Source organism: Cicer arietinum, chromosome 1 (genome assembly GCF_000331145.2).
Source record: "Cicer arietinum cultivar CDC Frontier isolate Library 1 chromosome 1, Cicar.CDCFrontier_v2.0, whole genome shotgun sequence".
In the NCBI taxonomy this organism is placed as follows: Eukaryota; Viridiplantae; Streptophyta; class Magnoliopsida; order Fabales; family Fabaceae; genus Cicer; species Cicer arietinum.
The window spans coordinates 7,846,305-7,856,309 of record NC_021160.2 but is presented as its reverse complement, the minus strand read 5'-3'; the positions used below and the strand labels follow the sequence as shown (position 1 = coordinate 7,856,309).

The 10,005-nt window shown below is 25.0% G+C and overlaps 1 protein-coding gene across 1 annotated transcript; it reads left to right on the top strand.

The window, feature by feature from the left end:
* The first annotated feature begins 8,106 nt into the window (after positions 1 to 8,106).
* On the top strand, positions 8,107 to 10,005 carry LOC101508898 (berberine bridge enzyme-like 8). The gene has a single exon (XM_004486437.4). The coding sequence runs from the start codon at positions 8,183 to 8,185 to the stop codon at positions 9,824 to 9,826; it is 1,644 nt and encodes a 547-aa protein (XP_004486494.1). The 5' UTR covers positions 8,107 to 8,182; the 3' UTR covers positions 9,827 to 10,005.

Sequence of the window (10,005 nt, the reverse complement as noted above, 5' to 3'; positions counted from 1 at the left end):
TCATCGTATTAAATTATTAAACAGAATAACTAATTACAGAATTACTTTATATATATATATATATATATATATATATAGATGATATTATTTTAATTTTTGGTAATCATAATAATAACAATAATAATAATAATAACAATAATAATAATAATAATAATAATAATAATAATAATAATAATAATAATAATAATAATAATAATAATAATAATAATAATAATAATAGTAAAAGCATAAAAACAAGTTTCATGACTGACTTGAAATGTCACGTCCCTATTTAATATACGTTACCCACTTTCCCCACTTAATATCACTCACATTTTTCCCATCTATACATTATAATAAAGCAAAGATGATAATATGGCAAGCTTGCCACGTGTCAGCCAAATAGAGTGTTAGGAATATATTAAGTTTCTATTAATAGAAATAATACTTCATCGTGCAAATTTTGTTTTTTAATAATAAAATTAAACTTCAATTACACGACCTTATACATGTGTCCGTTGAGACGTTAATGGCCAAAAAAATAAAAGATTTTATTAAAAATAAAACACAATACACCACGACTGACATTTTTTGAAGGTAACTGTTTTTTAAACACTACTTTATCAACTACTGCTTCAAATTAATTTAATTAAAAAATTTATAGCCAATTAAAAAATTAAAAATAAAATACGATACACCACGACTACTTTGACAGTTTTTTTAAGGTAAGTGTTTTTTAAACACTACTTTATCGACCACCGCTTCAAATTAATTTAATTAAAAAATTTATGGCCAATTAAAAAATTTATGGCCAATTAAAAAATAAAAAATAAAATACAATACACGACTACCAGTTTTTTGAAGGTAAGTGTTGTTCAAACACTACTTTATCAACTACCGCTTCAAATTAATTTAATTAAAAAATTTATGGCCAATTAAAAAATTAAAAATAAAATAAAATACACCATGCGTCAGTTGAAAAGTTAGTGGCCAATTAAAAAAATAAAAGAATCAATTAAAAATAAAATACACTACACCACTACTTACGTTTCACCGTTGATAATTTAGTGGCTTACTTTTTCACCGTTGAAACTTTTTCACCGTTGAAAATTTAGTGGTCAGTTAGAAAAGAAAAAGAATAACGTTCAACTACACCCACCACAACGGAACACTTTTTTAAAAATAAAATAAAATACACCATGCGTCAGTTGAAAAGTTAGTAACCAATTAAAAAAATAAAAGAATGAATTAAAAATAAAATACACTACACCACTACTTACGTTTCACCGTTGAGAATTTAGTGGCTTACTTTTCACCGTTGAAAATTTAGTGGTCAGTTAGAAAAGAAAAAGAATAACGTTCAACTACACCCACCACAACGGAACACTTTTTGGAATTGTTTTTTAAACACTAGCAACCACCTCTTCAAATTAATTTATTTTATTTTATTTTAGTAATTCTTTTAATTCTCTCATATTTTCTTTCTTAATTCTCGTACTCCGTAAACCGTCTCTCTTCAATACTCTCTCATTTTTTGTTTCTCTATTATAAATATCATTCATATTATCTCGGTATATACAATTCCTTTTTTAAATTTTCTTTACCAAAACTTTGTTATTCATCTTTATCCAATGTCAGTCTGAAACAAAAATCATATTTCGTTGCTTCAATTTCTTCATCAAAGTTTGTTGCTTCAATTAATATTGCTGAAGGAACTATGTATTTGTTTGTGCTTCTAACAATTTTCTGGAGTATACGTTCACACGAATTACTTAAATGGTAAATTTTTTTTAATTTAATTTTATTTTATTTATAAAAAAAGATTACTATTTTGTTATGTATATATATATTTTGTATTGTTTATGTTTCTTAATTTTGTCTCAAAAAATTGTAAATTTGTATATGTATATTTCTATCCTCTTATATAACATTTGTATATGTATATTTGTCTTAATAATTTATTTAAGTAAATATAAAATTTAAATTTTTTTAATCTTAATTTATTTATAAAAAAAGATTACTATTTTGTTATGTATATATATATTTTGTATTGTTTATGTTTCTTAATTTTGTCTCAAAAAATTGTAAATTTGTATATGTATATTTCTATCCTCTTATATAACATTTGTATATGTATATTTGTCTTGGTGTTAGAGTTATACTTTTTATTAATTCTATAAAAAAGTAGTTTTTAAGTTAAGTTAAAATTAGATTTTTTTAAATTTTTTTATTGTAAATTATTTTTTTTAAGTCAACTTATTTTTTTAATGTCAATAAAATTTATAAAATTTAATATATATATATATATATATAATATAACTATTTATTTATTAAAATCGTTATTTCCGTGCGGACGCACGGGTTACAATCTAGTTTAATTTAATATCAAGTTCCTCACTTACTACACGTTCTCCATTTTCCTTACTTTAATATCCACTTAATACCAGTTATAAAAATGAATAAAACAAATGTCTTCCATTTAAAAATGTTTTGCGATATAGAAAAACGGTTCAGTTGAGAAGGAGAGGGATACCATTTTGATAGAAAAGGCAACTACCAAAAGAGAAAAGGGAGGAGTAATTCTATTCCCGAATTTGTTAAATCAGTATCATAAAAACATCGATTACGCATTCGTTAACCGTTGGATCGGGCTGATTTTTGGACAGAAGGTTCGCAACATTCAGATCCACGTTTTCAATGGTTGGATCGGCGAAACGAAGTTCAGAGACGGAGAAATCCTGCTCGCACATAAGTAGGTGTGAAATGAGTGAGACAAGAGTTTGTGAAGCATAATTCTAAATACAACTTTAGTAACGGTAAGGGCATCACTCCATACGTCTTCCTACTTGAATTATATGTGATATAAATGTATTGTGATGTTATGTATTGGTTTTGTTTGTGTGTTATCTTCAAAATGAATATTAATAATTGGTTGGAGCCCAAAGTTGTGTGGTGCGTCCATAATTGGTTGGAGCTCACAGATCCTTGCGGGGATTTTGAGTCAGTGGTGTTGCTTGGAAGGACCCACGAAGCCCTTGCGGGGAAGACGATATTCCAGAATCATGCATTGACATATAGTCTAACAAATAGATTGTGCATTTTGGTTGATTTGTATATTTGGTGCGTTGTGACTTTTAACTGTTAAATGAAATATATTATTTATTTATATTTTTGTTATAACAACTATATATGCTTGCATATTTGCTCTGTATTTGTTATTTGGGGATGACCTTACATTTGACAGAAAGTCACACATAGTGTTACTTGAATAATGTCACGGTCAATCCAATAGGAGAAATGAAGTACAATAACATGTAGTGGGAAGCCCCAAGATGCTTTTTGTTGGGGTTAGACTTGTTGGGTGAGTTTTCCACAAGTCCAAAGTTTATGACCAACTAGAATTTATGTTTGGGTAGTAAAACATCAATAGTTTTGATTCTAAGAGTTTCTTTTGTTTAACGTATTAAATTTACTTTTAGTGATTGTAAATACTTTGATTCACTATTTGTAAAATATAACTAAAAATATTATTAATTGACTTTAAGATAAATGAGTATTTAAGATAATCATAAATAAATAAAAACGAATATGTATTTTTACGTTTAAAATTCCGTTAGTTAATGTCTCGAAAAAACAAGATGTTATATCTACCATAATGCATGTTTGCTATTAGGAGTTGAGTAGCTCAATCATTAATTTGTGATTTAAGCAAGTTAAAAGAGTTGAGAGTGAAATTACTAGAATTCAAATCTTAATAAAAGACAAAAATACTAATTATATTAATATTAGTAAACCTTTGTATAGTTTTGTTTAATTTTAGAGTGAAGATTCAATTTAGTAACCGCAAGATTTAATTTAGTATCTTAAAAAATAAAGGTATCATTTAGTTTTTGAGAAAATTAAATTTGGATAGTTTAATTTATGTTTTTTTTACATTTTATTTGGCTGAAGAATAAAAGACGAAGAAGAAAAAAAGAATAAAAAATTAGATGAATATTTAATAGTTTGATATGATATAAAATAAAATAAAAAATAAATTTAAATATATTTTTGGTCTCTGTAAATATAAACTTTTTTTATTTTGATCCTCGTAATTTTTTTTTGGTTTACGTACCAGTAATATCGGATAAAAAATTATTTTTAGTCTTTAACGTTAAGGAGGCGTTATAAAAACGTTAATTGACAAAAGGAAACAGTTTTTAGTCCCTAATATAACAATTTTTAGTTTTAGTCACTAAAAAATATTTTTTTGAATTTCATCCCTGCAATATTCTAAAAAATTATTTTTTGTCCTTAACGATGAAATGCAATAATTTGTATACTTATTTTTAGAATATACTTCCAAAAATTTATAGTTAATCATTTTTAATTACCTTAATTTGTATAGTTATCTAATAACTTGTTACGGAAAGGTTAGTTCAAAGTGTTTTGTAAAGTTTTTACTAACTATATTGTTAAAATTACTAGAATTAATATATATGTGTTGAATATATTTGAAAATAAGTTATCTATAAAACTTAAGTCAACTCACAAATAATAATATTATTAGATTGGATACCATGATTCGAGTTAAAATCTTGAACTTTTATGTTGTTTGCGAATATTTTTACTATTTAATGTATAAATAATTAGTGATTTTTTTGAAACAGAAAATGAAAATTAATTTAATAATAATAAATAAATAAAACAGAAGATTAATAAACTTTAAATTATTAAAGTGAAAATATTTTAAATATTACTTGGCATAAGTTTATTATTAATAAAGATCAATTTGTATGTTGTTTTATATTTTTAAATTAGTTGATTAAGTGACTTAACTAAACACTTGCTCTACATAAATAATTTGATTAGTGAATTAATAAATACTGAATAGTATTGAGAAAAAAGTCAAAGATTTATTATATATTACTAATATTTCTCGATTACTACTTACAAACTAACCATGAAGGTACATAAAATAAAATAAAAAATTTACAAAACACTTTGAACTAACTTTTCCGCAACAAGTTATTAGATAACTATACAAATTAAGGTAACTAAAAATAATTAACTATAAATTTTTAGAAGTATCTTATAAAAATAACTATACAAATTATTGCATTTCATCAGAGACGTTAAGGACAAAAAATAAATTTTTTGAACATTGCATGGATGAAATTCAAAAAAATATTTTTCAGGGACTAAAACTGAAAACTATTATATTTACAGGGACAAAAAACTATTTCTCTTTGTCAATTAACGTTTCTGTAACGTCCACTTAACGTTAAGGACCAAAAATAAATTTTTTATTTGATATTACAAAGATGTAAACAAAAAAAAATACAAGGATCAAAATAAAATAAAAATATTATATTTACAGAAACAAAAAACATATTTAAATCTAAAAAACAAATATGTATATTTATAAAATGAAATAAATTTTATAATCAAAATTTAAAAATATTAAATATGACTAAATATGTCTAATCCATTTTAACAAATATGGCTGATCCATTTTCTTAATTTTTACTTAAGCAAAAATTAAATATGATAAAAATAATTAAAAAAATAAAATAAATATTTATTACAATCAATAAAAAGTATAAAAATATAATTTTTACTCATAATATGTAAATGCATGAAAATATTTTTAAATTGATAAATTTAGTGTCTTCTTTTGTGGCAATGCCCTTTGGAAGGCTCTTAAGGAAAAAATAAGAGTAATCGAGAATTTTAAAAAGTAAATAAATCAAGTTACAATAATACTCATTCATCAAAGTAATAATGTTTTAAAAAGAGATAACATTTCATTTTTCTGTTTTTATTTAAGAAAGTAAAAACAAGATTTACCAACGTAATTTCTAACTTTTGTTTACGTTATTTATGTCATCTTATTAATATTAATATTAATATTAATATTAATATTAATATTAATATTAATATTAATATTAATATTAATATTAATAAATATTAAATATATTTTTTTTCTACATCATTTTTTTATAAATTTTGTTTTCTATCAAACTATATATTAAATAATCATCTTATTTTATATATATATTTTTCTTTTTTTCTTTTTTTCTTTTATCATCTACCAAATAAAATGTTAAGAATGTAATAATTAAATTATCTTGATTTAATATTTTAAAGACTAAAAATTAATTTTATTTTTCTTAAAAATAAAATTGGATCTCACGATATGTTTTTAGACTAAATTGATTCTTTGCGGTTAATTTAATGAGAGTGTAATTGTAATGTTCTCAAAGACAAAGTGAGGTGGGAGATGATTTGCCCATTCCTAAGGAGATTTAATTCTTCAATATCCTCACCAGCTGACATCTAAATGTGGTCATGCATGCCAACGTAAATTCTCACTTATAGATATATGTTAATAATTGACATCTCTAGATATATCATTTATCACTTATGAATCAGAAGCGGGATTCAAAAGATAGCCTCGAGGTGTTAGCATGACTAAATTTAAAATGTCAAACACGTATTCCAAATGGTTACCATAATATAAAAGTCAAGTTTTCTAACAACCTCCACCACAAAGGCCTTAAGTACAATATATATATAAGAAATGACCAATTTTCATTCTAATATGTGTGTATATATAACATAAAGTCTCATAAACACAATATAATTCAAAGTTGAGGTGTACAATTAATGGATAATAGCGTAGACGGGGGATTTAATTGACCAGACAATTGAACCATTTCAGAAATTCCACTAGCTGAGATAATTTGAATAACAAATTAGAATTTTTTAATCAACTGAGATTGTGTAAACTGACTAAACTAAATAAAATAACTTATGTTCCAACATAACGATCACATTTCATCATTTTACATTTATTAAAAAAATATAATAAAATAAAAAACAATAATAATTTTACTTCATTATCTTTATTAATCATTAGTGTATATCTATTATTATAAATATAAAATTGAAGAATGATAATTTAAAAGTGGTGCATGATATATTAATTAGCGAGTATAATTGAAAAAGGATAACTAAAGTTGTGTTAGTAAGAGATGAGACATTGAAAATGTTTCATGAACGATATCTAGAGTTCGATCTTGGCATTAACAATGATCTCTTTTTCAATTAATTAGTAGACACTAATATTTGTCTATACAATAAAAATAAAAAATAATATTAAAAATTGGAAGTAATATATTTTTTGGGATAATTTTCTTAAAAAAAAGGATAGTTATCGCAGGACAGAGGAAGTAATAATTAAATAATAATGGTTGAATTCTTAGTGCTATGATGATTAGTCCCTTCTCTTATTAAATAAAAATTTAATTTGTTAATTACTACAAACATGCATCGAGGAGTAGAAGCGAATTCCACGTGTTTTAGATTATAGATTATGTGGAATACGATTAGAGGTTGTTTGCATGTTAGATAGTTAAATCATAATTTAATATATTTGATATTTTAAAAAATTTGAAGAAAAAGTGTTAAATAAGGATATAATACCATGTTGTTTTTTTTAAAAAAAATTAAAATATAAACTTAAACTTGTATTTATATTTGATAATTTATCCACAAGGAGAGACAATCTTTAGACAAAGAGAGATATGCCACAAACACTTCTTGTTTTTTGTGATTCTTCTTCAATTGGATTTTTATTTAGACGTTTTTTTTCATTTGAAAGAAAAATTAATATGCTGTGTGAGAGTATAATGGAGATTTTATTCTATATATAGAGTGACAACAAATTAGGGTTTTGATTATTTTAAAAGACAATTAGTGTCATTCTTATACCAATTTATTTATTATTTCATTAGAAATCTAATAATAAATAACTAATATAATTAATATATAGATATTTACCCTCCTAATAATAATAATAATAATAATAATAATAATAATAATAATAATAATAATATCGAAATATAATTAAACAATAAAATATTACAACAATTGATCATAATACTATATGCATGTATTGTGACACATTATTGACAAATCATATTTTGCAAAGTCAAAGAATGATTGAGTTACGTAACCTATAGTATTATTTTTCTAAAAATTTATTGGTCAAATTATGAAGTAACCTAAATCATACTTTCATTAATTCTCTAACAATATAACCTTCCTAGAGATTCTTATAAATACCAATTCATATCATGCTCAAAGAGACTCATATACATATCTCATATTTTCTTTGTTACTATAACAGCAACATCAATAACAAAATTAAGCAAAAAAAATGGGACTTTTCCTTTCTCCTAATAATAAGAGAAATAGAATACAAGTTTCATTATTATTATCACCCATGTGTGTGCTACTTTTTATTTCATCATGCAATATAGCATCATCTACAAATTTACCACACAACACTTTCATTCATTGCCTTGTAAACCATTCACAAACATCATACCCTATAACTTCAGCAATATTCACACCAAACAATCCTTCATTCTCTTCAGTCTTACAAGCCTATATAAGAAACCTTCGTTTCAACACATCAACAACAAGAAAACCATTTCTCATAATCACAGCATTGCATGTTTCACACATACAAGCATCAATCATTTGTGCTCAAAAACACAACTTACAAATGAAAATAAGAAGTGGTGGACATGACTATGAAGGTGTCTCTTATGTAGCTGAAGTTCCATTTTTTATACTTGACATGTTCAATCTTAGATCAATTGATATTGATATAGAAAATGAAACAGCTTGGATTCAAAGTGGTGCAACACTTGGTGAAGTTTACTATAGAATTGCTGAGAAAAGTGAAATTCATGGTTTTCCAGCTGGTGTTTGTCCTACTGTTGGTGTTGGAGGACATGTTAGTGGTGGTGGTTATGGTAATTTGATGAGAAAATATGGTCTTTCTGTTGACAATGTGATTGATGCACAAATCATTGATGTTAATGGAAAATTACTTGATAGAGAAGAAATGGGTGAAGATCTTTTTTGGGCTATAAGAGGTGGTGGTGGTGCTAGCTTTGGTGTTGTTCTTTCTTACAAAATTAAGTTAGTGAAAGTTCCTAAGATAGTAACTGTTTTCCAAGTTAGGAAAACTTTGGAGGAAAATGCAACAAATATAGTTTATAATTGGCAACATGTGGCACCAACTATTGATAATGATCTTTTCATTAGGCTTATTATGGATGTTGTGAATACTACAAAAAATGGTACAAAAACTATAAGGGCTAGTTTTATAGCTCTATATCTTGGTGACTCAAAATCTCTTGTTTCATTAATGAATAAGAGTTTTCCTCAATTGGGTTTGAAGGAAAGTGATTGCATTGAAACAAGTTGGATTAAATCTGTTCTGTTTTGGACTAATATAAATTTAACAGAAAAAGTTGAGATTTTGCTTGATAGACAACCACAATCATTGAACTACTTGAAGAGAAAAAGTGATTATGTGAAGAAGCCAATTTCAAAGAAGGGTTTGGAAGGGATTTGGAAGAAGATGATTGAGTTGGAAGGTGCAATATTATATTTTAATCCTTATGGTGGAAAAATGGCTGAAATTTCATCAAAAGAAACTCCTTTTCCTCATAGAGCTGGTAATTTGTGGAAGGTTCAATATCAAGCTAATTGGAATGAGGCAGGAAAAGATGTTGCTGATTATAATATAAATTTGACTAGAAAACTTCATAAATATATGACACCTTTTGTCTCCAAAAATCCAAGAGAGGCTTTTTTTAATTATAAGGATCTTGATTTGGGAATTAACCATAATGGTAAGGATAGTTACATTGAAGGGAGAGTTTATGGAGTTGAATATTTTAAGGATAATTTTAATAGATTGGTTGAAATTAAGTCTAAGGTTGATCCTGATAATTTCTTTAGGAATGAACAAAGTATCCCTATTCTGCCTCATAGGAAGAACTAAAAAGTTGTTTGTGACTTATTCATTTCTTAGTTAATTGTATTGTACTAATAAGTTTGATTGTGTGGAAATAAACTTGGTGTATAAAACCTGCTAATTAGTTACTACATTATAATTATGTAAGTTCAATATTAATGTAAGTTTGTTGTGATATATGAGTATCTGAAAAAGTTTGAAAACAA

Excerpts from the sequence above, each read along its gene's own strand:
- LOC101508898 (XM_004486437.4), top strand. The coding sequence starts at position 8,183 with ATGGGACTTTTCCTTTCTCCTAATAATAAGAGAAATAGAATACAAGTT.